General features: G+C 45.9%; 1 protein-coding gene across 1 annotated transcript; it reads right to left on the bottom strand.

Moving 5' to 3' along the window:
• Positions 1 to 358: 358 nt before the first annotated feature.
• DDB1 (damage specific DNA binding protein 1) lies at positions 359 to 27,936 on the bottom strand. Its single transcript, XM_055415795.2, has 27 exons — positions 27,722 to 27,936; positions 26,367 to 26,515; positions 24,330 to 24,446; positions 23,753 to 23,974; positions 21,832 to 21,946; positions 20,827 to 20,924; positions 20,004 to 20,162; positions 19,335 to 19,418; positions 18,650 to 18,766; positions 17,946 to 18,048; positions 15,249 to 15,324; positions 15,052 to 15,160; positions 12,051 to 12,229; positions 11,792 to 11,955; positions 11,576 to 11,683; positions 11,212 to 11,419; positions 10,349 to 10,444; positions 10,131 to 10,242; positions 9,040 to 9,163; positions 8,561 to 8,725; positions 7,760 to 7,854; positions 4,137 to 4,307; positions 3,731 to 3,840; positions 3,305 to 3,474; positions 3,021 to 3,123; positions 1,719 to 1,842; positions 359 to 1,124 (listed from the first exon to the last, which is right to left on the bottom strand). The coding sequence occupies exons 1-27, from the start codon at positions 27,780 to 27,782 to the stop codon at positions 1,041 to 1,043; spliced, it is 3,423 nt and encodes a 1,140-aa protein (XP_055271770.1). The 5' UTR covers positions 27,783 to 27,936; the 3' UTR covers positions 359 to 1,040.
• Positions 27,937 to 27,949: the final 13 nt, after the last annotated feature.

Here is a 27,949-nt window from a genome sequence, read left to right as displayed (position 1 = left end):
CTAGTTGGCTGAATGCTGCACATACAGCTGGCTGTAAAATGACGTCAGGAGAGGCAGCCCAAGCAGCATTACTAACAGAGGCCACTGGGAATAGAAGGATGACTGGAGTCAGAGGCAACCCAAGACAGCTGAATTTAAAAAACCTGACTCCCTTTATCCCTGGGATCCCACCAAGAGCTATCATATGACAAAGGAGCGGTACAGAGGACACTTCCCTACCTGAAAGGAATGTTCCAGCAGCCAAGACAAGGGGCCGCTGCAGTGGCTGTGAAGGAGAGAATGGCGCCTGCAGTACCCTGGGCACCAAGCGCCTGGGATGCTGCAGAGCCCAGCAGGAAAAGAAGAGCAGAAACAAATGCACCTTTCTTCTTAGACTCTACTTTATTTGGTAAAAGTCAGAAACTAACCACCAATTCACGTCCCCTCACCTCCTTCCCTCTGAAGAAGGCAGTTCCCCAGAGACAAAAAGGCTGTGGCTTGGAAATCATCCACCATCTGCAGGTCTTACCCGCAGGCAGCCCACGGCCTGGTGGTCAGCCCTCCAGACCCAAAGCTCTCAGAGGCAACAGAAGAAAGCGAAGGAAGCTCTCACCTCAAAGACAACGAACCCCTCTGGACCCACCTCCCCGCTACCCACAACCCTCCCCAACCCCAAACCTAAATAAAAAGATAGTGAGGACAATGCATGAGTGTGGGAGACACACACACACACAGAGCTTCCTTTCAGCCAAAGAGCTGCAAAACTGCTCCCTGGAAGGAGGACAACTGGCTGCACCAGTCCAGGCTCGGTGGCCCACGGTGATGGCTGGAATCATGTGAGACTGGTAAAAATCCAGGGAGAAAGTATTTCACCTTCAGCCCTTGCCCAGGTCTCCAGTGAACTGGTTTTCGTTCTACAAAATCCCCATTTCCACTCAGGTAGGCTGTGGCTTCTGGGGCTTAGGGACAGGCTTCCCATGGCCGAGAGACAGTGGCAGGGAGGAGGAGAGCAGGAGGGCAAAGCCTTCAGAGAGGGTCTGGGAAGCGATCCCTGCCCTTGGCTAATGGATCCGAGTTAACTCCTCCACCACCTTGATCAGGTCATCCGCAGTGGCCTCTCGCTTCATCCCGCTGCCATCGTCATACTGCAACGAGGAGAGGGGAGGAGGGGAGGCCGTGAGGGCTGAGAGCGGGCTCTCTCTCCCTGGGGAAGGGGATGCCCACACTGGTACCCTGCGCCACACTGCCATGGCAGGAGCAAGGACTCATCATCAGAAGCCCGTGCTTCTCCTTGGGGGTCCAGGTGAGCAGGGTCTGCTGGCAGCAAAGCTGCCCAGAGGCTGCCACCCAGTATATACATCCACCTCCACTGAGCTGTTTGCCAGAGGCAACACCTCCAGTGGGCAATACCCCAAACCCCAGCACCATGGAAACTCTTCTTCCCTGCAGGATCCTGGCCCTGCCCTCTTTCCTAAGGATCTGCCAGGGATCCCAGACATGCCCAAAGGTGCCCTCATTGCTAAAGTTACAGTGCTTGGTGCCTGGTGGGGGATCCCACGAGCCTCAGCCTTATCTCCTTGCCCTCGGACACTACCTTTCCATGCGGGTAGAAGAAAACTTAAAAAAGGGCTCTTGGCACGTGGGAACTAAGGGAAGGGAGGCCTCCTAGCGTGCCTGGCCCTGCAATGGACTTGAGTCACTGGCCCTGGGGCTGCACTCTGCACAGCAGCACAGCTCACCTGTAGGTTTGCCACAACTTCCTGCATCTTGGGCCGGCTGATATCCAGGAAACTCTCAATCAAGTCGCCATCAATGAAGCCGGTGGCTGGTTCTGTCTTTCGTTCAGTATGAAAGGATCTCCAGGTGGACAGATGAGTTAAGGAATGTGCCAATCATTTGGAAATAATAAATACCCTCTACAAAGTCATCCCCACCTCTGTGCACAAGACCACAGTCTGAAGCAATCATCAGGAGGAGAACACAAAACAGGTTCAACTAAAAATCACAGCCGTTTGGACAGTTTTGCAATTTCGAAGACCTATAAACCATTACCTAATCCAATGATCCTCTCAACTGGAATAATCGTCAAAATAACATTTTAAAAATTACAGGGATTTCCCCTGCAGCCCAGTGGTTAGGAGTCTGGGCTTTCAATGCCGAGGGCATGGGTTTGTTTAATCCCTGGTCAGGGAACTAAGATCCTGCAAGCCACACAGCAAGACCAAAAACAATTAAAAAATAAAAATTTAAAAAACAGATAGAATACAGATGACTGTTAGTTCAGAGCATGGACATGTTAGATGTTTTTTTTTTAACAAGTGCTCCATGTGAACTGGATGCTTGCTTAGGAAGAACCGCTCTTTTAGTCTAGCCTTCACAGATCGATAAACTGAAGCTCAGTGAAACAAGAGATGTGCCTGCGGGTTAGCAAAACACCAACACATCAGCCTACCTCCTCCCTCCTTGGCGAGAGCTGGTTCATCCTGCTTTACAACAGACTCTCAGCAGAATCCCCTCCAGAACCCGAGGGCTCCTCGTCCCTCTCCCATAATAAACAAACTTCCAGTAGTACTTGGATCCTCAGTGTCCAGGGGGCTGACCCTTGGGCTTCTGGAATTTACAGCTTCTTTGCTTTTCTCCTCCTTTCCCATTTAGCCTCTCTAGTGAGGGTCCTCAAACACCACTGCCCCTAACAAGATCTCTGAAAGGATCTTCTAAGTTGCGATCTAAACTTAACGTCTGACATGCAACGCCAGAAAGGTCAGAAGTAGACACACTGCATGAACATTAACGTACGTTTTCAAGATGAACCAATAAAACTGGGAGATAAGTGCTTGGGGGTTCATTATACTGATACAATTCTCTCCACTATTGTGTGCTTGAAATTTTCCATGAGAAGTTTTTACGTAGCCTGTTTCCCACTGGAACCTAGTCAAGACATTTTCTAGAGGGGCAAACTTCCAGAGGCTGCTCAGGGTAACGTGCTCTCTGCCTGGGCCAGGCCATGTTTTTGAGCAAGGGGGCACCTCTGGGAAGGATATAAGGAGTGCTCAATCTTGCCCACACTTTTGATGACTTTATTGAGTCGATTCTGCATGTCCAACAAGAGGTTGTACCAGCTCTCTGACAATGAGGTCACCAGGCCTAAGGAAGCAAAGGGAACCAAAAGCTACAGGGCACTCCAGAGCCCACAGCAAACACTGCCTGCCAAGGGGAGCCCAGGCAGGAGGACAGACAAGCCGGCCACCAACTCTCGAAACCCTGCTCTCCCCTGTCCCTGGGAAGGAGGGCTGTGTGGGAGCATGCCCCATGGGGTCACCCTTACCAATCATGCCATTGACCGTGCCGAAGAGCACCGAGCCCTGTGTGGGGGTGGAGGTCTCTCCCAGGTTCTGCATAACCAGAGAGCCGTGACAAAAGACATTGACGAACTCGCCCAAGTGGAAAAGCCCAACCTCTTGGAGGTGTTGCCGTTCCTCATCCGTGGTGGCAGCGCTGCAAGGGGTGTGAGACACTTACGACCCAGGCCTCCTGTCCCCCCAGACAGGGCCCCAAGGACCGCATGCAGTGATGGACAGACTCCCTGGTGGGCCCACCCACTCCACAGAGGAGCCGGCCTGAAGAGGCTCACCCATCTCTGCAGCCTGATTCTCTCACAGATACCCTCTACTCCTGTGAAGAGGCGCACCCGAGCCTGTGAGGGCCCTGTGTCCTCACCTATCACAGGCCACTCCCACAGCTGGCCACTCACCTATCCTTCTGACACACAAACAAGTTAAAGGCATTTTCAGCCCCCAGGAAATTGTCATCATCCAAGATTTCCACAGCACTCATCCAGTTGGGGTTAAAGTCTCGAGCAATCTTTAAAAAGATAAAAAAGGAGAAATACAATCAGCAGTTTGCATGCAAGCCAGTGCTGGGACTTGGCCAAGTGCCTGCCCTGCCCTGTGTTTAACAACCGCCCCTCTAGAGAGTCTCCCCTTTGTCTGGCCAACACAGTCCTGAAACAGGGCCTACTCAGAGTGCAAGCTGGGGGGTCTCTAAAAAGACTGAACGGATGCACAATGTGTGCTCCAGGGATGACGTTTCCGCCCACACTGGGCTTCATCACCCCTCACCACCAGCTTAAGCAAGCCGACTGCCCACACCCCAGCTACCTCTTCGAAGTTGCCCTCCATGGGCTTGTAGGCCAGCAGGAGCACCGAGCGCATCAGGTCGCCCACCAGGATGAAGTCGCCCTTGGTCTTCAGGTAGAGCGCCATGATGTTGTTGTAGTGGTTGCACTCGGTGCGGAGCTCCTTCTCCGTCGTCCACTCATAAAGCCGCACCTGGGAGGGGTGGGCAGGAGACAGTGCGTTTCTCTCAGCCCCAGGGGCCTTCCATCTGCTGCACCACTTACCCAAGTGCAGTGTGGGGTGTGAAATGGTCTGCTGTGGAACTTGGGTGAGCGTTTGTAATTAGTATATATTCACGAAAGATGAAAACAGAGTGAGCACATGAAACTTAATACTACAAAGTCTTCCTTTATATTAAAAAAATAAGTCAGGATAAAGAAAAATACTAAGTAAATAGTAACGCAAGTAACACTATAGAAATGACAAGAGATGGTTTTAAGTCTGGTAACTGTCTACAGAAGTATCTCTAGAAAGAGAAGATCCATTTCCAATTTCCTGATCAGAAAGAAACAAGATCACCTCCCAACAAATTGCCCTTTCTGAACCCTTCTCAGAACACATACATCCCTGGCACCTTTTGATGTACATCCGATGAGCAAAGAAAACAGAGTAGAAAAGTCCAACAGAAACTCACTCTAAAGAACTAGAGTCTGTGGCCACCCCTCTACCCAAAGGGGAAAAATACCCCTTTTTTTCACTGCAGTTGTTTCTTCAGTTATAACCGTATCTCCAAAAGAACGAAGATGCTTTACGATCAACAGACAGATGAACAGATACCCAACACAGCCCAGTCCCAGCAGATCCTTCAGGGCACAGGCAGCCCCACCCACACCTCTGCACATACAGACACTCCTGGGAAGAATATATTAAGCCATGATTTCTCAAGATGTGTCCAAAGAACCCTAGCTCCACAGGTGTGCACTCCAAGGCTCACTCTTCATAATCACAATGGCTAACACACCTCCTGTTCTGGCTCAAGTGAGCCCAGAACCACAGACTGGGATAAGCCCAGTTGGGCTGGGCTTCCAGACTTCCAAGAGTGGGTGAAGAAGCGGCAAATGCAAGTAAACATTCTGAGTCTCGTGAGCCCTTCCAACAAATTATGAAACCTAAGGGTGGTAAGAGATTGTGGGAACACCTAACTTAGTAGCAAGTCAGACAGAAGTTTGAGTAACACTACTTGGGCCGGGGGTTTGAATAAAGACAGTCTTGTGGGACCGAGCCCTTGAACCTGTGACATCTGACTCCAACTCTGGGTAGCTAAAGTCATAATTCAAGTAAATTATAGGACCCCCAGTTGGAAAACTGATTGTCATAGGGATAACAACTCCTCATACATGGTGTCAGAAGTGTTGTGAGTAAAGATACAATTTTCCTTTACTCTCCAAACCTGCTCCACTCACAATCTTCCTCCATCAGTACAGAGCAACTCCATCTCTGTTACTCAGGCCAAAACTCCTGACCCTTTATTCCCTTCTCACGACTCATCTTCAGTCCCTCATTAGAGCCCCTCAATACTAACATCTGAGGAATCTGACTATCCTTCACCTCCTCTATCAGCACACTGCTCCCAGCACCATCCACTGCTCTCTGCATCACCACCAGAGCCTCTGAGCTGATCTCACTGCTTCTCCCCCTGGTCTTCTACCACCTTCTCCAAGAAGTGCAGTGAGCCTTTCAAAATATAACTACAGGGACTTCGCTGGCGGTCCAGTGGTTAAGAATCCACTTTCCATATAACAGAAACCAACACAATATTGTAAAGCAATTATCCTTCAATTAAAAATAAATAAATTTAAAAAGGAAAAAAATCCACCTTCCAATGCAGGGGACATGAGTTCGATCCCTGGTTGGGGAACTGAGATCCCACCTGCCATAAGGCAACTAAACGCCCCCAACGCCACAACGAGAGACCCCGCGCCTACAACAAAAATCCTGTGTGCCACAACTAAGACCAGACACCGCCTAATAGTAAACCAGTACCTTTTATATAGATATGTATTATGTATGCTTTTATGTATTTATATATAAACTACAGTCATGCCATGCGTTTGTCAAACCCTCGAGAGGTTCCCATCCCCTCAGAGTAAAACCCGAAGTCCTTACAAACCCAAAGCACACAGCCTATCTGGTTCTGCACGTGCTAGCTCCTGGCTGCCTCTCTGACTTATCTCCCAGCACCCAGAACCGCCTTCCCACGCTGGGCGCAGGCCAGCCATGAACTCCTGGCACCTGCCTTCTTCCAGATCAAGGCATGGCTGGCTCCCTCCTTTCCCTCAGAAATCTGCCCAAAAGCCACTGTGCGAACCTTCCTGACGACGTGACAATACAGCGCCACCTCCATGTGCGCGCTCGTACTTTGTCAGCTTCTTGCCCTGTTTTTATTTTTCACAAGGTATTTCTCATCATACACACATATATTCTATTTGCTCACAGGCCCCAGAAGGCTAGCTCCTTGTCCATTTCATCTACTGCTACATCCCAACTACCAAAACAATGCCTGGTATACTTCAAGTGCTCAGTTAGTACTTCTCGAATGAACGTCAAGTTAGAGTATTTAAGGGGAGGTCCCTGCTGGTCTAGTGGTTAAGGCTCTGTGCTTTCGATGCAGAGGGTGCAGGTTAGATACCTACCTGGTCTAGGAATTAAGATCCCACATGCCACAAAGCACAGCCAAAAAATATATAAAGCTGTTCTTTGGGGGAAAAAAAAGAAGTATTTAAGCAGTGCTTCTCTACTCTTGATCTTCTCAGAATCTTTCATATGCTACAACGCACTGAGAAGCTTCTAAGCAGAGGATACAGGATTCAGCAGGTCCCAAATTTGTCTGACCGTGTAACTTTTTTTTTGGCAAGAGAGGAGGTGGGGTCATGCCAGAAGAAAAGTGGAGAATTTCACAGGCCTAGTATTTCAGGGGCTTACTCAGGATGAATGCGGTTTGGCTCATTCTGTCCCACACAGATGAAATATTCTCATGCCATGACACATTCTGAGTGCAGGGACCACAGTTCTTACCCTCCTCTCAATTCCCACAACACTCAGAACGATACGTACAGGGCTTCCCAGAACCAAGTCTGGTGTCTGGTCCAACCCCAGCTCTCCATATTCCCAGCTCCATCCTCCATACTCGCTACACTGTTAGCCTTAAAATTGCGACACACATGCAGTTCAGAAAATGCAAAGGAACACGCTCTGCGGACAGAGGTGTGAGGCCTGAGGCTGAGGGAGAAAATGCAAGGGAACCAGGCTCTGCGGACAGAGGCGTGAGGCCTGAGGCCGACACCAGAGGGAGAAAAAGGAAGGGAACAGGGCTCTGTGGACGGAGGCGTGAGGCCTGAGGCCGAGGCCAGAGGGAGAAAATGCAAGGGAACCAGGCTCTGCGGACAGAGGTGTGAGGCCTGAGGCCGACACCAGAGGGAGAAAAAGGAAGGGAACAGGGCTCTGTGGACGGAGGCGTGAGGCCTGAGGCTGAGGGAGAAAATGCAAGGGAACCAGGCTCTGTGGACAGAGGCGTGAGGCCTGAGGCTGAGGGAGAAAATGCAAGGGAACCAGGCTCTGCGGACGGAGGAGTGAGGCCTGAGGCCGAGGCCAGAGGGAGGGCTCACCGTGCTGTTGATGCTGGCTAACAGCTTCCCATTAAACTCCACCATGGAGTACACGGCCCCCTTCACCTCCTTTTCAGCCACAGTCTGCAGTTTTCCTGGGGGAAAAAGATACCCTTCAGTCTCCTTCATGAGCCCACACTTTAACTAATCACAAGAATCCTGTGCTTCCCCCCCGGCTCTAATTCCTGCCCCTCCAAACCCCTCATTTCAAAGCAGAGGATATAGAATCCGTATATACTGGGGTTAACCACCTCTAAAACTGTGGGCCCCCACATAACATGCAGCGATTCCAGACAGCACTCAGGTTTTGCCTCCCACCTGGGACTCCGGATCTCCCCTCAAGATGGAGACCAGACTCCACCTCAGCCATCTAACCTGAGATTTGGGGGCTGACAGCGAGTCTTCTGAGTCATCATGGGTAGGGGAGATGAGAAAAGATACAGAAACGAACACCAAGTGCTGATGCTGGGAGAAGGGCTAAAAGGCTGAGCAGCCAAGTGGAAAACACACCACGGAGCCCCACCAGAATTCCTAACTCTCATGCTGGTGGCCTCTCCCTTTCTCTTCCTTTCAAAGAGTAAAAAAGGAAGAAAAAAAGGGTAGATTTTATTTGTGCTGCTGTTCACATACTCCAAAACTCATTCAGACCATGAAGAGCTTAAGAAAGAAACATCTTAAATCTTGTGTCACTGCAATTAACCCAAGTTCTTCTGTACAACTGAGGCTGAATCCTAAAACTGTCTGTCTGCTTCCTTTCCCAGTTTTTAAATTTCTCAAAAGCCAGAGACTGTGTCCACTTACCATCTGAATACTGAAAGACCACAATACGACCCTGCTTGGGCTCTGCCTCTTCTGGGTATACCATGGCCGTGCCCACGATGAAGTACGTGTTGGGGTCTTTGCCCAGCTTACAGGAGACCAGGCTGAGGGCATACTCATTCTGCAGAAACTGGTGGGCGTGAAGCACTAGAACAGTAGAGAGGAGACTGCCTGACGACCCCCGCGCACGTGTGCTTCCGCTCCTCCGTGAGGCCCACAGCTCAGCTCAGAGCGCAGCACAGGAGGCATCGGCCTCTGGCTAGTCCAGCTCCTCGCCAGCCCATTCTGACATGAGGAGGGCCAGTACTCTGAACTCACAGCCAACTCTGAGGCCCCACCCTTCCTTCTCCTCCTAGGATAGTCTGCCAGTGTCTATCAAATTCTGGAATACAGCATAGCCCAGAAGAGCCTAACTTAGGGAAGACGTAGGTACAGCATGATAGAAAAGAGCTCATTTGCACCTTCAAAGGTGTGCTGGTCAATGATAAGGAGGTTATGCACCTCCACCTCTTCTCCAAAGGAGGTCTCGTGAGGGGCTGTGCTGCTGGAGAACAGCTTGCTGGAGCTGACGCTGCTGGACAGGGCCTGGGAACAGAGAGAACACACATCACCCCTCTCAAAAGAATGGGTGCTGGGACAGCAGTGTGAGCATCAGACAGGATCAGAGAACAGAGGCAGAGTTTGAATGAGAAAAACTTGAGGCTGGCCGCCTGCACAGAGCCCAAGTGCAAAGGGCTTCAGAGAGGACACAGGGACTGAGGCTAAGGATCCAAACTCCATGTGGAATTGACACAGCAGTCCAAAACACCGCCAGAATCTAAGGGCATTTAATTTAAGAGCACTGAAACAGTGATGCTAAGTCAATCAAGAAAGATAACAAGAAACCCAGGCGACCTAATAAGGTGACAGGCTTCCACCTCTCTCAATGGGAAGAGAAGGAAACCACTGCAAATAAAAAGAAATACATAAAGACCTACTCTGGATTAAGGGAAGAAGTCAGACCATGGATGTCTGCGAGCAAGAAAGGCAGAGAACACATGGAATAAAATGACTGGCTAATATCTCCACTGGGTCTGTGATATGCGGCTCTAGATGGTCCATTATCATTTAGCAGATGAGAAAATTGAAGCTGCCCAAGGTCACACAGCAAGCAACGAACCCTGGAGCCAGTTCTGTCAAAGTCCCACACTCTTACCTACGGTACAACACTGCTACCCATACCCGACACAAAGTACCCAAAATGATGCTAAGAGAAAAGGAATTATTCATCAGGTAAGGATACCAAGTAGCAAAATCACTGAGGCCACACTTATTAAAAGTTCTTCTCAAGTCTCTAACGAGGTGACCAAATCCAGCTCACTGCCTATTTTTTTAAGGTTTTACTGGAGCCCAGCTACGCCCACCTGTTGTCTATAGACACCTCTGTAATGGCTGAGGCGTGTAGCTGTGACTGAGATCATGTGACCTGCAAAGCCTAAAGTAGCTACTATCTGACCCTTTCAAACAGTCTGCCGCTGCTCTCACAACACTGTCCTTCGTCCACCGCCCTCACCTGGGTGCTGGCGCTGGGCCTCAGAGCAGTTGTACCCCCACTCGTGTCCTGGACTTCGATGCGGCTGGAGAGGACCCCGAAGCACTGGGATACCTCCTGATAGCAGATCTTCCTACAGAACAAGTATGAAACAACAGGGCCCCTCAGGAAAAGGCTGAAGTTCTGCATGCCAACCTCCAGGGCCCCCTCCCCGGCAGCTCCCCTACCCTGTCCCTCACCTGGGAGATTCATAGAGAGGAACTGTCCGAATGTGCAACTTCTGGATCTCGTCGATGGTGCCAATCGTGAGAGTGCTGTTGTTGGCCAGTGCCAGGCTGAAAAGAAGGTTCTGGGTTTAGACTGAGTACACCCAAGGAAGGAAAGGATTCTATGAGGCAACTCCATAAAAGGAAGAAAAACAAGGCAGAATTACACTAGTTTACTCCAGGGCAGTGGTTCTCAACTACAACTCTCTGTTACAACACACCTGGAGACCAGTCCCACCCCTCAAGATTTTATTTAATTGGTCTGGTTGGGCCTGGGCTAAGATTTTAACAGCTATCTGTTGAACACTAACGTGCAGCATTCGGAGAGAGAACAGTGATTCTCAAACTATCAAACCACGCTGGCATCAAAACGACCTAGGGGGCTTGTGAAGCTAAGACTGCTGGGCCCGCCCCTGGAGTTTCTGATTTGGTGGGTCCATGGGCGAGGCCTGAGAATGTACATTTCTAACAGAGAGTTCCCACGTAGTGCCATGGCTGCAGTGAAGGAGCCACTTTGAGAATCCCTACTCCAGGGAACGCATAATAAATGATCTCTGCAACAGGGACTCTGAAACGACCAATCACTTGAATTGCCTAAGAGGTTTTCTAACACTACAGATTCAGATCTGGGGCCCAATCCTAGATCTACCAAAGCAAAGTCTAAGAAAGATTGAAAAACAATTCAGCACATTTAAAAGGCTTACAAGGCATTTCTACTGCAGGTCTGCAAACCTCTGTTCTGCCCAGTCACTGGCTTTGTCACTGGAGACAGGCTGGAGGGGAAGGGTCATGATGCCTTCTGTCCTGGCTCTCACTGAAGAAGGAAAGAGGCTCACCTGTCAGGATAGCCATCTGAATTGAGGGGACACATGTAGTTCACTTCCTTGAGGTTGACATTGGAGAAGACCAATTTGTGGTTGCTGCTGTAGATGACAGTGGGGCGGTCAGAGCAAGCAAAGACGTTGGTGGTTGAAAGAGAACGGAAAGTTCTCAATACCGTGGGCTGGGTGCCCAGAGTCACCTTCTTACGGTCGCTCAACAGGCCTACAGAAAGAACAGCATCAGGAGAAAAACAGAAACAAAACAGGACAAACAGTTGGACTGTGAAGGTTCGAAAGCTGCACCCTGAAGCTAAAAACTATGTTGACTCCAATACCCCAGATTCTCCAAAGCGCCCCTCACCTGACGTGCTAGTCTCACCTGTCTCGATGTTGAGCCCAAAGTAGAAGAGTGCTCCGTCTCCCAAGGCACAAAGGAGGTAGTGGCTGCTTTCAAAGGTGGTCATCAGAATGGAACGGGGAATGATCTCTGTGGGAAAGAGGCACGTTGAGCTCTTGTTCCAAACCCTGATTCTGATCCTAACTCAGGCCCTTAAAAGAAACACCCTCCCCCCACTACCAAAAAAATGAAACACACCTCCACCCAGCATCTCTTTGTGCAGTAGCTCGAAAGAGGGCAGCTTCGCAATTCGGGCAGAGATGTCTGTCCAGAGGCCGATGGCACAAAGAGGGGACATTCCATTGCTGTCCCCTAGAGGGGTAATGTCCAAGCAGGCCACTTCGTGCTCCATCTCTGTGTGGCTGAACAGAGAAGGACAGGGCAGAGAAAGGACTCCAGGGACCGAAGAAGTCCCGAGCAGAGGGGAGGCACAAAGAGCGGAGCCGGAAACACACACCTGATCTGCCGGAGCTCCTGAGGATGGATCTGCAGGTAGTAGAGGGCCCTCCCCACGGCGACTACTACCTGGCTGCTGTTGCAGGAGGCCACGCTGATGTTCTTGCCCTGAGGCTCCTTCCACTCACTGACGAGTGCTTTGGGCTCTTGAGAGACCAGCCTCACAGATGCTGAAGTGATCTAGAGAAAAAAGAGCCATGTCTCCAAGCCCCTGCAGGAATCTACACAGAGGTGAGAAGGCGGTAAATGCTGCCCTCACAGAACCCTAAGAATAAGCTATGAAGTCCTCCTCTGGCATATAGATAGATTTTCCCAAGTTCCGCAATGACTGATTACATGCAGATGTCATTTTTAACTGAAGCCTTGAAGAAGACTGGCTTCAAGCAGCTTACAACTCACATACCTACAGCCCGAAAAAGAGAAGGCATGTCCTGTTTCATGCTGATTAAGGCTTGGGTATCACAAATGGCACCCACTGGAAAGGTATCGATGGAGTAAGACGCTGAAACTACGAGTCTAGTTGTTTTTCTCAACCCCAAAATCAGATCTCTAAAATATCCAATTTCTGGGAATTCCCTGGTGGTCCAGTGGTTAGGAGTCCGCATTTTCACTGCCAAGGGTGCAAGTTCAATCCCTGGTCAAGAAACTAAGATCCTGCAAGCTGTGTAGCACGGAAAAAAAAATTTTAAATATTCAAGTTCTTTACTATGCATGAACCATTAAAATCACATAAAATTCTTTAGTAAATATCAATATATATCTTATTTATCAAAATTGAGTTTCAAAAGACCTTTAGAATTATAAACACTATGGGAGATGCAGAAAAATACCACAAACTATTACTGATACTAATGAACTACAATGGGATTACATAATACTTCCTAGAGTTATTAGTTTTTCCATTTGGTAAAGAAGCCCATCATTAGTAATAACTGAGCTGGCATAAAATAGGAAATCAGCTTTTGAAGGGTCTAGCCCAATACAAATTAAAAAACCAGTGCAGCAGCATAATTCTGAAAATTTTAGAAAAAAAAGAGGAAGGCCCTTGAATAATAAGATATGTGAGCTGGGGCCAGAATTCAGGTCCCAGTTAGAAAACACAGACAAAGCACTGAGTCAGTATCTGGGCACTTCCCACACTTGTTCAACAAAGTGACAGACCTTCCCTCTGGTTTTTAACTAAACCCACCACTGCCTGTTGGCCAAAAGGAAGACCAAGAGAATAAAACAATGGAGACGGTTCAGAAATCCTTAGGCCCTCAAATGCTACAGCCACGACAGGCAAATACTGACCCTGCTCAGTGTAGAGAACAGCTCCCGAGGTGAGGAGGGTGTGCAAAAAACCAAGAGCATTGGGACTTCCCCTGTGGTCCAGTGGTTGACTCTGTACTTCCAATGCAAGGGGCACGGGTTTGATCCCTGGTTGGGGAACTAAGATCCCACATGCTGTGCAGTATGGCCAAAAAATAAGAAAAAATTTGATAATAATAATTAAAAAAAAAAAAAAAAAACAAGAGCATCATGGTCACTCCAAACTTAAGCTTGCCACGTCCTGAGAGGTGCAAAGACATCAGGTTCTCGTGGCTAACAACTACCAAAGGGCTATATGATCCCCATTATCACAGGAAAAGTTAAAATAAGTATTTGAACAGAGTTAGAGCTCTAAGCAGTACACTGGAAGTGCTATCAAAAGTCATATAGGGATGGTAGCATATAACTAATCTTTTTCTTCTTTGTGCTTTTCAGTATTTTCCAAATAAGTATATATTACTATTACAACGAGTGGAAAAATGTGTCTCAGATGAACAATATCGCCCTGCCCCCCCCAAATATATATATGTATGCTATGCTGCTGCTGCTGCTAAGTCACTTCAGTTGTGTCCGACTCTGTGTGACCCCATAGATGGAAGACCACCAGGCTCCCCCGTCCCTGGGATTCTCCAGGCAAGAACACTGGAGTGGGTTGCCATTTCCTTCTCCAATGTGTGAAAGTGAAGTCGCCCAGTCATGTCCGACCCTTAGCGACCCCAATATATACACACACAATGATCCCATCCATAATAGAAAATGTAAATAAATACAATATACAGCCATCCCTCAGTCCCTGCAGGGGACTGGTTCCAGAATCTCCAGTCAATACCAAATGCACAGATGTTCAAGTCCCTCATATAAAATGGAACAGCATTTGCTTATAGCCTACTCACATCTTTCAGTACACTTTAAATCATCTCTAGATTATCTGTAATACCTAATGCAACGTAGTGTTAGTCGCTCAGTCGTGCCCGACTCTTTGTGACCCCATGGACTGCAGCCCACCAGGCTCCTCTGTCCATGAGATTTTCCAGGCAAGGATACTGGAGTAGGTTGCCATTTCCTTCTCCAGGGGATCTTCCCAACCCAGGGATAGAATCCAGATCTCCTGCACTGCAGGCAGATTCTTTACTGACTGAGCTACAAGGGAAGCTACAATACAATATACAATGTAAATGTTACGTAAATAACTGTGACTACAATGTAAATAATATGTAAACAGTAGCTGGTGCAAAGCAAATTCAAGTTTTGCTTTTTGAACTTTCTGAAGTTTTTTTCCCCCAATTTTTTAATCTTTTTGGCTGCACCGAGTGGCTTGCAGGATCTTTAGTCCGCTGAACAGGGATTGAAGTGCAAGGATCGAGTCCTAGCCACTGGACCTCCAGAGAATTCCCACCCCAAATACTTCTCATCGTGGTTGGTTGAGTCCATGTATGTAAAACCCACAGATACAAAGGGCCAACTGTACACACATCTGCAAAAGAAAATTAAAACTAAAAGGAGTAACTCCAAAGTTAAAAAAAAAAAGAGTTAAATTGCTCTCGGTAATGGGTGATTTCCATTTTTTTCCAAGTCTTTTTACATTACTTTTAGAGCCATAAAAATTGACTTTTAAAATCCAGTGGTGCTCTGTACTGCACTCCAGGTCAAACTGATGCATAAATGGGGCCTGCCCTTTCCTCAGTTACTACCTGGATAAGCTGTTGATGAGCCACGTTGCCACAGAAGAAAGTCTGCTGATCGTCCACAAAACCCATCAGCTCGGTTTCTTCTACTTCCTCTCCGTTTAACATGAGAACTCTGCAGCAGAAGGGAAGGCTGGGGTTAGCCGGACCAGCTGCCCCACCTCGCAACCTTTACATGGACGCTTGGAGCTGACTCGTCTTACCTTGTCTGGCCCACAAAAGAGAGCACCAAAGTGTCATCGGTCTCCCGGTTGGGATCAGACCTCAGTGGCCACAGGCCTGGAACACAGATCAAAGATTAAGAGGCACAGCACGGACCAACACTTGGCTCCACATGGTCTAAGGAAGGAGCAACCTAACCCCACAGAAACAGCAAGAAACTCAGAGTCAGTCCTCAGATGAAATACCCACTCTGTTCCTCCCTGGCTTCAAGACATTGAAGAAGTTTGGTATTTTTTAAACTGTTTGAGCTTAATATTTCAAAGCTTTTCATTTGGGGGCTAGGTTGGAAGGAGAGGTATAAGGGTAAGACTATATTGATTTTGGATGGGATAATTCATTTCCATGACTCAAAGTCACAATTCATTTTTAAATATTTAATACAGAAGTCTTACTCCTATACCTCTCCTAGCCCTCAAATAACAATTTATCCCTCCAATTCTTTTCAACAGATAAATGCTATATTGCAAGCCAATACAGTAGCCTCTCACAAACTGTCTACACATTGTTTTTTTAATCTAATATAAAAAATTATACGTCTGAGTCCTTATCAGAACAAAACAGTTCCTTGTTTTTGACCTCTGCACAGTATTTAATTTTATGGATGTAGTAGTTTATTAGCAAGTTCCCACTGATGGATGCTTTTTCAGTATACTTCCATAGTACACAATGCCACAATGAGTAATCTTGTATTTATGTCACCTTATATATACGAAGGTCTATGGGTCAGATGCCCGGAACTGGGCTTGCAGCGTAAATCAGCTGTAATCTCAGGAGACGCTGCCAATGAGCACGCCCATTCCTCACAGCCTCACCAACACAGACATTGTCACACTTGGATTTTGGCATCTGGTAAATAGTATCACTATTTTGTTTTGATCTGCACTTCTTATTGTAAGTTAGGCTTGTTATCTGTCCATTCATGTACTCTGTCAATTTGGGGACAGGAAATTTGGTGGTCTTTCTAGAAATTTTTTATCAATTAGAAAGATTAGGCCTTTGTGTATAAAATGAACTACAAATGTTTTCATCTAATTTGCCATTTCTTCAAACTTAGCTTATAGTGTTTTGTTTCTGCCAAGCGGAGTATTTTATTTTTATATTGTTGAATTTATCAGTCTCCTTTTGGCTTCTGTACTTTTGACTCAGAGTTTGAAAGACTTTCCCCACTCCAAAATTAGAAAGGAAATCACCAACTTTTTCTTCTAGCTTTTGCATGGCTTCATTTTTTTTACATTAAGTCTTTGATCTATTTAGATTCTAGCACTGGGTACACATTGTGCAGTATGGACCCAAACTTATCTTTTCTCAAATGACTCTAGTTATCCCAATACTGTTTATTCAAAAGAATCATCCTTACCTTACTGAGTTGAGATACCACCACTATCCTACACTAAAGCCCCATATACAATTTTGTCTATTTCTGGACGTTTGAGTTTGCTCATGGGACTCCTGCCTATTTGTGCACCAAAACCACACTTTTAATTTCTAAGGTTTAACAGTACCTTTTAATACCCGGTAGGACCAGACCCACCTCATTGTTCTTTTTTAAGTTTTTCCTACCTTTCCTTGCATCTTCTGCTTCCCATTTGGACTTTTTGAGTTGTCCAGGTCAAAGAAAAAAAAACAACCTACTGATAATTTTTATTGAAATATATTTTAATATAAAGGTCAGAGAGAAAAAGCTTTATAATATTAATTTATAAGACCTTACCATGTCTTTTTTATTTGATCAATCTATCCTTTCAATCCTTTAAGAGTATTTCAAAGTTTTCCTTAAATAAATTTTGCATAATTCTTGTTAAACTTATTCCGTTGTATTTTATCTTTTTATTGCTATTGTAAATTGCCTCTTTCCCTCTACTACACCTTCTAACTGACTGTGTTTTTACAAGAAAGCTATTGATTTCAGTACATTAATTTTATATTCTACCTTAATGAGTTCTTACTCTCTATAGCTATTCAATTAATTCTCTTGAGATTTGTAGTTTTATGATCTCTTCCTAATTCATAAATCTTTTTTTAATCTGTTCTCATCTTTTTTATATTCTAAATTACCTTTTTTAAGTTGTGTTGCATATACTACTTTGAATTAATTTTTGCCTTATGAGCCAATCTGATCATCTACTTCTTATAATAAGTGATTTCAGCCTATTTACCTTTACTGACAGTAGATGTCTGATATATCAGTTACTCATACAGATGTTTGACATTGAGTTCTATCATATTATTTTAGGTTATGTCTACTGTTTGTATATTAAAAGTCTTTTGCTATGTAGTCTTTCTTTGATCTTTTTGATCATTAGAGCTCTCCTGGAATTTAGGAAGATTTGTACTTCTGTTCTAGAAGTTACCTTTGATATGTATCTCGTTCTATGACATTCTCAGTCTCCTCTTTCTTTAGGGATTCTATCAGTTCCCTTATACAAACAACATTAAATTTTCCACTAAACTGCCCATTCCTCTACTCCATTATCCAATTTTGGCCAATATCTTCTTTTTTTAAGTTTACTTTGGAACCTTTAAATACATTTAACCTTCCACCGCTTATCTGGCATTAAAGCTTTTCTTTTTCTCTTCATTTGATTTGCATTCCTCTAGCTCCCAAGCGTCTTCATGTCATGTAATGAGGCCAAAGTCACTCAAATAAGATCTGCATCCTATGTCCACCGAAAGGCTACCTTTGATGCCTGGCAAGTCAATGCTGGCATGCTCGTGGATTCCAATTCCGTTCCGGATGATTCGCAAGGAACCTTCCTTGAATGCCCCAGAGCAAGTGACCAGCTGCAAGTAGAGAAAAGGTTTCTAAATATCCTCCTCCAGAGATGGGGGCAACTAGACTGATGCTCAGAAAGTAAACAAGGTGTACCTAAATCCAAGCACCCTCTGCTGGGGAGCTAGGTTTGAAGATGCAGAATTAGTAGAGGGTAACCTCCAAAGTCTCTCAAATTTATCAAGCAGATAGGGCGCCCTAATCCAAAAAGCAAAAGGGTCCTACCACTGCTCCCAGCAAACTTGTTTCCTTCCTGGGATCCTAGTTTACTAGAAAGTGCACAGGATCTGGGGGCAGACACACTTGCCCTTTAGTAGTTATGTGGCGTTGGACAAGTTGTTCAATCCTTCATGGCCTTAGGTTTCCTCACTTCTGAAATAGCCAAGAATCCCTATCTAAAAGGGTGCCGGGGTGATCAGAGATAATGTATGTAAAGTGCCTGGCAGACCAAGATAGGCACTCAATAAATCGCAGTAATCCTTGCATTTTTGGAATTAGTGAGTGAGGCTCTCAAAACTTATCTGCAGTGCACACTCCCCATTCGAGCTAAGCAGATCCAGGACACAGTTTGAGTGGCCATACCAACTATCCCTTTCCAGGATGACCCCTTACCTGTCCCTGCCCCTGCCTCTCCAGGTCCACAACACACATGTCCACAATGGGTCCCAAATTGGTAAAGGTTTCCATGGCCACTACGTAGGAGCCTTGTTCATTGCTGTCAACATTGAGCTAAAAAAGAAAGAACAATTTTAGTCTCAGAACACTCTAGATGCACCCTAGAGAGATACTTATCATCCAAAAGAAACACAACCCTACTAGGTCTGCCCTTCCTGTGCTCTACTGGATGCTTCCAGAAGGGAAATGCTGACTAAGGGACATGGGTATCCTACAGGTGATCCACTGACCAGTCAGGGATTTCTAATCTGGCATCCCATGGATGGATTTCAAAGGAACAGTTTGGAAATTAATGTAAAATGTTTGTATGCATTTTTCTGCAGAGAAGGCTCAAATTCTCATTTTCTAGAGGGGATAAAGTATATTAGACTATGATCTATTCGAAGGCAGAAGCTGGATCTTGTTCACCATTGTATCCACAAAACCTAACACTGCTGAATGAACATTTAGGACAAAAAGTTAATCAAGGTAGGATCCTACATCAATCAAGTAAAAAGGTGTATAATAGGGATATGGATGAACTGAAGAAACTCTGAATGGCAACAAACACAGGGGAAAAACTTGATGAAAAAGCAGTGAAGACTGCAAAATAGAAGCCAGTAAGAAGAAAATGTCTTCTCACCTTCACAAGCTGGGAATCACCAAGGCGAGAACCGACAAACACAACACCATTGTCAAGGTACGTCAAGCACTCGGCAATAGAGGTCTAAAAGAAAATCAGTGAAAGACATCAGAATGTACTTCACAAGGGATCCAGACACCATCTGATCCATCTCTCAGACCTCTGCCTAGAAAAACAACAACTGCAGCCAAAACAAGTCTCCATTTCAAATCCCCAGGTAACACTCAACAAACGTTTCTAAATCCCTGAAGTTTGTGGCTCCCTTTATCACATCCCTATAGTCAGAAAAATCTGTAATTTGTCTTGCAGGTGCCTGATGTAAATGACCATTTTAATCCCAAAAGCTCCAAATAGCTAGAGACCTCTAAAACTCACTGAGTTGTTCTTAACAGTACTATTTTGGAATGTCCTCCCATAAATGAGTATCAGCCCTAGATTAACCTTTAATTCTACAGTGTATCTTTCTGTTTCTCTTTTTAATACTGGAGGTAGCACCTCACTGCTTGTGAGATTCTCTAGAATCTACTCATTCCAAAACTAACTCCCACAGCAGGACTGAGCATTTGTTGTTCGGTGTCAACTCATGTAATTCCCAGTTGCAGTTTGGGTCCACACATCTGGGGTCACCGGGCATCTAGTAGAATGGAAAAGAGTAGGGACAAAACCCACCTCCCCAAGGAGCTCCACACGGAGATCCTTGAGGGTGACGGTGCCATCCATCTGCTCCTCCTTCTCCAAAAGCAGCATGAAGAGCCGTCCTTCCATGTCTCCCAGCAGATAGCGAGAGCCATTGGGGTCCACTCGATTGTGACACACAATTGTGCTTTGCTGCCAAGAGGGAAGACACAGTCATTAGATATAAAGCATCTTTCACACCAGATAGTAAACCCTAGCAGACCATTCCCTTTACCAAATCCAGTCACTTCTCGAACAAGGACCACTCAACTCACATAGGTGACCAAAAACGGGGATGTTTTATTTTTAAGGACAATGTTCCAAGGAGCTCAATATACTTTAACTGTTTACTCATGTATTATTCTATTGGAAAACAAATATATAGAAAAGGAAACAGCTTTAAGTATTCCCTGAACTATGCTACCACAGATTTTGTTATTTAGCCTCAAAAGATAAACCTAAGAACATAAGGCTTCATTTTTATGACGAATGTTTTAAGTCTATATGTATTTTTCACTTTATTATTTTACATGCTTTGTGCTCTGAAGACATTAACGTTCAATAAAAATTACCCAAATTTCTCCTTTCTTCAGATTGCACCAGTGAATAGAAAGGATAATCTGAACTTTTTTCTCTCTCCCTTAGTTAGCAAGGAAGCTCTTTGTTAAAACCAAGCCAATCTCTCTTTGTATTCCCAGTGACCGACAGTCTCATATACATTGTGAATAACGTGACAGTTGTGAACCCCTTCTGACCAATGAGGGGGGAAGGAGGGAGAGACAAACAGAAGGAAAAAAAGGAAAAGAATGCTGCTTACCTTAATGATGGGAGGGGCAATTGCCAGGTATTTGTCACCATTGTGATACGTGATCGACTCCTGTCCAATGATGATGGCGCCTCCGAAGGGCTCGGGGACTGCAGGAGAGAGGGTAGCATTAGAATGCTGAGCACCCGGAACCTGCCAAACCCTGAGGCAACTTAGGCACTGAGCCAGTTATCTCTGAGGCGAACTGGAAGATAATCATTATTTTAGACATCAAAGTCCAGGGAACACGATAACCTTTTCCTGAGATTCCTGTCTTAGAAATTGTAAGCTGCCCACTCTGTACTCCTGATAAGTATTTTTTACTGCCACTCTTTTGAAGTTCACATAGTCTGAAGGGTAGGGAGTCTTCCCAGTGTTCTTCCATAGGCATTCTGCCCCTTTCTCTTCTAAATGTCTGATCCAAACGTTTTTACTGTTTCCCCTTGTTCCTTAGCTTAACTTCCCCCATTATCAGGGTTACCATACAGAAGAACCAATTTGCACTTAAGAGTTTTAAAATTTCTCTACTGGGTAAAACACACAACAGTGTTTTAGGAACACTGTGCGGAAGGATATAGGATAAACAGCAAAGAGACGTGGACTTCAGCCCAGGCTTTGCCAGTGAGGCGCAGGCACAGGCAAGTCCCTCGGCCCTGTTTCCTAATCTGGAAAATAAAGGAACCAGATAAGATAAGCATTATTGCCTCTTTTGGTTTTTAAAAATGTTTGCCAACAATAAAATGAGACTGTTTTCCATGTGCCACTCGGCAAATCAGTTTCATTGTTTTAGTTAAACCCACCACTATACTTTGGGGGAGAAAAGTGAAAAACAAGACAATCTTGAAGATGGAAATGCAAAAAGCAAAGAGAAGCACATTTACAGAGAGGAGACACAGGGAGGGGTGAACAATGCGTGTGCTCAACAGCACTGGAGCATGGAGATAGAGAGGCAGAGAAAGTGGGGAAGGAACAACAGAGAACTGGGGCAGGGCCTATTTCCTACGTCCCCCAACAAACCTGCAATCACCATGGAAGCTTCAGCTTCTACGTTTTCCTGTTTCCAAGGGCCCTTATTGAACTCCTTCTCTCGGAGAGACACCTCATAGGTTTTTACGTGCCGCCCCTGAGGGTCCTAGGTGGGGAAAGGTAGAATTGTTAGTCCCTAGGAAGGGTGAACCTTGGACTGGAGAAGGGTCCTTACCTTTAAGGAACTTACAAAATAGCTAAAGAGGAAAAACAAACACATTGAGAAGTGAAATACATTTAATAAATTTTAAAAGTTTGTCTGATACAATCTCAGACACATTCTGATGGGGTGACAGTAGAAAACAGAGCATCCAACTCCTCTAACGTTAGTCGAAACTTCCAACCCTGCCATCATCAACACCATCTTCCCCTCCTTTTTCTGAACCATGACTCACTTCAGACCTGGAACTATCAGAGTCACCTTTAAGAGACTAAAGGAGCCAGCCTGAGGCCAGTGGAGAGTGGCCTCATCAAAGGCCAGAACTGGCTCTGAGAAGTTATGGAAGGAATCTGACAGTGTGTTTCAAGGCAGGGACCACATCTCAATCACTGTTATAGCTCCTGACGCACTGTGCATGACTACCTTTCACATGGTATTTTCCTTTCTCTTTTATCTTTTTAATTTTGGCCATGCTGCAGGGCTTGAGGGATCTCAGTTCCCAGACCAGGGACTGAACCCAGGCCATGACAGTCCAAGTGCTAAATCCTAACCACTGGACCACCAGGGAACTCCCTCATGTGGTAGTTTTCAAACTAACTTTTGAGCACAAAACAGGAGAAAAAAATTATTTATAGCTGATGAGGATTTTCCCTTCAATGATTAGGAATAAGATTCAACGTCACCATACGTTCAAGATGGGGTTTGGATTTGGGCCTCCATTTCCCACATATGGAAATAAAGCTCATTCACAACTGGCAGCCCTGAGACTGCCCAGAGTCAGTCCTGAATAACCAACATCAGTGTCTTAATGACCTGATATGTATTACAAAACTGAAGAAGGGAGAGAAATCCTAAGTTTTTATTTCAGCTTTGATATTTAATGTATTATAAACAAGATTAAACAAAATCTCCAAAGCTGGTCTCAACCTATTCAAATGAACTTTATACCAACCAGAATCAAAACTGTAGCGCTCAGGTGACACTAAGAAATATACAAAAATACATCAGTATTTCCAATACTTAACACAGCTATCAAAGCGTTTACATGTCCACACACAGTACTTAAGACTTGGACACTTCCTTAAAACATTTATTCAAGCACATGCTACTGAAATAACCTCATGCTATATGGCCCTGTTAAAAGGCTGAGATTTTACCAAGATACAAGCATGTTAGTCTGGTGCTCTGCCACCCTGCCCCCACCCCCACCCCCTCAAGAGATCTGGCCCAGAGAACAGCTGCCCAGGATCAGCTCTACAAAAGTTTTCGGCACAGACTAAAATAGAAGTCAAGAGCCAGCAGTCACCAGAAAGTTGCGTGCTGATCAAAATGTACTTCTTCTTGGAAGACACATAAAGCATCCCCAAGACATTTTCTCACTGCGTGTAAAGGCAATTTCCAGATCATTTCTCTACAGCTAAATTTTAATAATCCCCTAGCATGTCAGTAAGTGACAAAGTATAAACTAGGTCACCCTACAAAATCTCCAAAGCGCACAACCAGAGTGTAATCTCAGGATTAAAGCCTGCTACAAGCTCCTGACCATTTCCTGCCTCCACAATAAGTACTACTGTTCTCAAGGTGCAACCAAAACCTCACACATACTAACTACATCATTCAAAACATTTCAGGACAAATACATTAAACACTTCTGCCCATTCTACCGTGAAATCCAGACATTCTGATGAGCAAAAATGAACTCCCCACTGTGCCAAACCACACTGCTTCTCCCTCTCCTCCTGCTCCCAGTACCTGGTAGACAAAGCAGATGGTAGGTGCTTGGCAACCATATAAGAACTTGACGTCGATAACGTGCAACTCCTCCAGGCGGATGTTAAAGGCCTTGAGCTCTTTATTGTCCCGGTCTAGTGGAATCACCTTGAACAGGCCATCATAGAGTCGCAGGCCGATCATTCGGCACTCGGGGTCAATGATACCAATAATGCCCGTCTCTGAGGGGCGGCCAATTCGGTCCTGAGAAATAAAACTGGGGTTAGGGAAGAACCTCAACACCTAGGGTAACAGAGAACACTGGGTACCACCTTCCCAGGATGACTTCAGTAGGAGTGGTAGTAAAACGAGTGCCATCTTTTTGACATGCCAAGAAGCCCAAATGTCAGTGTGGGCTTTTTTGCAATACGCTGAATCTCAATGAAGTATTATTACCTACCTTACCCCTTGGATTCTGAGTAAACTACAGAAGTCCTTAGTGTTTTCTCCTTGTTTCTCTAACCACACAGAGAGAGCGGCCCCAGCACTTCAATTTCCTTCACCGAACTATGACAACCCTACCTGGAAAACTCCCATCAGTCTGCAGCAGCCACCTCACCTGCACATTGCCATGAGCTCGAGTTATGATGTCAATGCTCTCGCCGCTCTGCTTATACTCCAAGATGCAGGCGTTGTACTTAGCCGTCAGGATAAACAGTAGGTCCTTGTTCTCCCCCTGGAAACCAACACCATGCTATCAAAATAGATTCTTTGAAAACAGGAACACCTATCTAGGCTTTCATCATTCCTTAAGCATATGAAATTCTTCAAGAATTTTCTTTTCTCCCTAAAAAAAAATCCATGGTGAGCATGTATGTTAATAAACAACATGAGTTACACACACCCTAAGGGTTTGTACAAAAGGTCAGAACTGAAGCTGGTAAACATTTAGTCCACTTTCATGATTCTCTATCTCTGCTCTACAAACAATGTATTCATCTAGTTCCGTGTCAGCTAATCTCAGTTATTCCATTCAAATTCTGAAAGATGAATGTAACGCCTCCTCTGCTGCTGCTGCTGCTAAGTCACTTCAGTCGTGTCCGACTCTGTGTGACCCCATAGACGGAAGCTCACCAGGCTCCCCTGTCACTGGGATTCTCCAGGCAAGAACACTGGAGTGGGTTGCCATTTCCTTCTCCAATGTGTGAAAGTGAAAAGTGAAAGTGAAGTCACTCAGTCGTGTCCGACCCTTAGCGACCCCACGGACTGCAGCCCACCAGGCTCCTCCATCCATGAGATTTTCTAGGTAAGAGTACTGGAGTGGTTTGCCATTATTCCTCCCAAGTACTTGGAAAAAAAAAGAAAAAAAACTGTGAACAAGGGAAGCTCAAATGCATTTACCAAGTCTTTCTTACTTATTAATACAGACCCCAACAAAGTAAGTTTTTGTTCAAAGGGTTAAATTTTGAACCCATTGTTTTCTTCAGTTCAGTTCAGTCGCTCAGTCGTGTCCGACTCTCCGCGACCCCATGAATCACAGCACGCCAGGCCTCCCTATCCATCACCAACTCCCGGAGTTCACTCAAACTCATGTCCACAGAGTCGGTGATGCCATCCAGCCATCTCATTCTCTGTCGTCCCCTTCTCCTCCCGCCCTCAACCTTTCCCAGCATCAGAGTCTTTTCCAGTGAATCAACTCGTCGCATGAGGTGGCCAAAGTATTGCAGTTTCAGCTTTAGCATCAGTCCCTCCAATGAACATCCAGGATTGATCTCCTCTAGAATGGACTGGCTGGATCTCCTTGCAGTATAAGGGACTCTCAAGAGTCTTCTCCAGCACCACAGTTCAAAAGCATTGATTCTTCGGCGATCAGCCTTCTTCACAGTCCAACTCTCACATCCATACATGACCACGGGAAAAACCATTGCCTTGACTAGACGGACCTTGGTTGGCAAAGTAATGTCTCTGCTTTTTAATATACTATCAAGGTTGGTCATAACTTTCCTTCCAAGGAGCAAGCGTCTTTTAATTTCATGGCTGCAATCAGCATCTGCAGTGATTTTGGAGCCCAAAAAAATTGTTTTCTTATCAGATTCAATAAACACATAATGAAGCAACATGGTGGCTATTTTCATGAAAGCAGTTGGATTATAATAATGATAATAATTCGATGGTAAGTGGTAACAGTGAATGTTCACTATGTGCTAGGTGCTGTTCATCTTCACAATAACCCAGAAGACTGGATACTGTTATCCCCATTTTGCAGATGCAGAAATAAGGCTCTGAAAGGTTAGGTGACACCCAAAGTTAGATTTAATAAGGAATAAAGTGTACTGCCCTAACTCCAGAGCCTACTCTCTAAATCACTATGATGGCCCACAGGATGGTGACCCACATTTCAAACTGCTTTAATATTCTCTTCTAAAGAAGTCAATTTGATAAAATAAAATTTTCCCCAGTGAATTTCTCCTTCTCTCTCTTGGAAACTTATTAAATAAGAGTATAAACTGAAACCTGCCATTCAAAAAGAGAAAAGTTTCTCTCCTAGGCCTTACTGCACCCATGCTAAACGAGTAATGACATAAATCAACATAAACTTAACTACAACCAATAGTTCTCCCTTTGTTGCTGGGCCCAACCAACCCAGAGCACTTACCTTGGGCCTGAAAAGCTCCATGACAGCAATCTTCCCATACATGCCCACCTCTTTGACGGGCCGAAGCCCCTCAGCCGTGACCACATAGATCTCTAATCTCGTATTTTTGGCAATCAACAGGTTCAAGTCTTCCGCTGAAGTGAAGTGTCCTGCAAGAACAGATCCTCTAAATTTTGAAGCCAAAGCACTAAGTAATCCTATCACATCTACCTAAAACCTCCCGAATTCTCATTTACTTCACATACTTCTCTGGCTCCCTCCATTCTCTCCCTTCTCAACAAATCCTCAGAGTCTTACTCCATACGTTCAGGAAAGCTACTTTCCTCATCAGACTAAGAAAACTAGCCTGAGCCTAAGAGCAGCGTGTCCTTCAACTGACAATGACTGTGAAAACCCCTCGGATGGCTCTGTGCCCTTGAATTTCACTTTTCCCACTGCAGTGGCCGACTCATCCTCTAATCAAGAAGAGATGCTGGAGAAAGTGTTCCGCTCTAGTCAGTTCCTTAGTTGGATTTTAGCAAAACCTTTACCAAACAGACAAGATCAAACAAAGAGGATTTTCAGAGTTTCACCCTAAAATATTGCTTTGTTTGTCCCGCCTGCCCTCCCAGCAGTCTACCAAAACCCCATCCACACTCCTTCACCGCCTCCAACTCTCCAAACAACAGTTTTCTTTTGGAATCAGAACTAGAATTTACATAAAAATACAAGTTTGAGAGCTTCCTACTCTGTTGAAAATTTGGTTCAAGGTGATTATTCCGGAGTTCTGGACATCTGTGTCCTTAACAATGCTTGCACAAACAAGGCAAGCCTAGCACTGGGCTGGGCCATTCTAAACCCTCTTCCCCAGCAGCTCCTTCTTGTAAACAACAGCCTCAGGCAAAGCGGACTCCTCTCTTTCGCCTGAGTGCGGACATTCTTCACATCCCTCCAACTCCTGTACCTCCCAGGCTCTCCCACTTGAAAATTCGTGCCCCCAAATCGCCATCACCACCGCCCTTTCGCGAAGCCAATCTCGCGGCTTAAGCAACAGCGCACAATCAACTCAAACCCCACTCTCTGTCCCACTGGGCCCGTCCCTGTCCTCGAGGCCAAGTGACCTCCGAGAACGAAAGTGGACCCTCAAAAGCAGCTTTGACTCCCCTAAAGGCGCTTACTCCCCTAAAAGGCGTCTGTTTAGACTGCTTCTTTGAAGTCGGGGACTGTGGGCGGTCCTTCCGCGGCCAACGCCTTCCATTCCCCGGGCCCGCTCTTGGCCGCGGGCTGGGTGGCCACCCGGGGGCCGCGGGCTTCCCTAGGCCTCGGTTGCCCCCAGCTCCCTCCCTCGGAGGGGTCTCCTGCCCTGGCAGCCTCACCGGTCACGCAGCCGTTCACGGCAGTGGGCTTCTGTGCCGTTACCACGTAGTTGTACGACATGTCGAGGCCTGGGGCAGCCCAGTGGGACTCAAGCGCAACGATAGATGGATGGACACGAGCGAAAAGCCTGGGATCCCCCACCCGCGCGCGGCGAACTCCACTGCCGCTGTCTCCGCCCCACAGACACGTTGCAGGCCAGAGCGGCCGGGGCGCGGGGCATCACGGGA

Source organism: Moschus berezovskii, chromosome 25 (assembly GCF_049115385.1).
Source record: "Moschus berezovskii isolate FMDL1 chromosome 25, NW_MosBer_1.0, whole genome shotgun sequence".
Lineage (NCBI taxonomy): Eukaryota > Metazoa > Chordata > Mammalia > Artiodactyla > Moschidae > Moschus > Moschus berezovskii.
The sequence above is the reverse complement of the archived record's forward strand: the minus strand, read 5'-3'. Positions and strand labels throughout refer to the sequence as shown.

Bases quoted from the DNA above. Each gene is read 5' to 3' on its own strand.
- DDB1 (XM_055415795.2), bottom strand. From the start codon at position 27,782: ATGTCGTACAACTACGTGGTAACGGCACAGAAGCCCACTGCCGTGAAC. The intron at 21,947-23,752 runs GTACTGGGAGCA...TTCCCCACCTAG, and splicing joins CCATCTGCTTTGTCTACCAG to GACCCTCAGGGGCGGCACGT. The intron at 9,164-10,130 runs GTGAGGGCGGTG...CTCTGTTCCCAG, and splicing joins GGCCCAGCGCCAGCACCCAG to GCCCTGTCCAGCAGCGTCAG.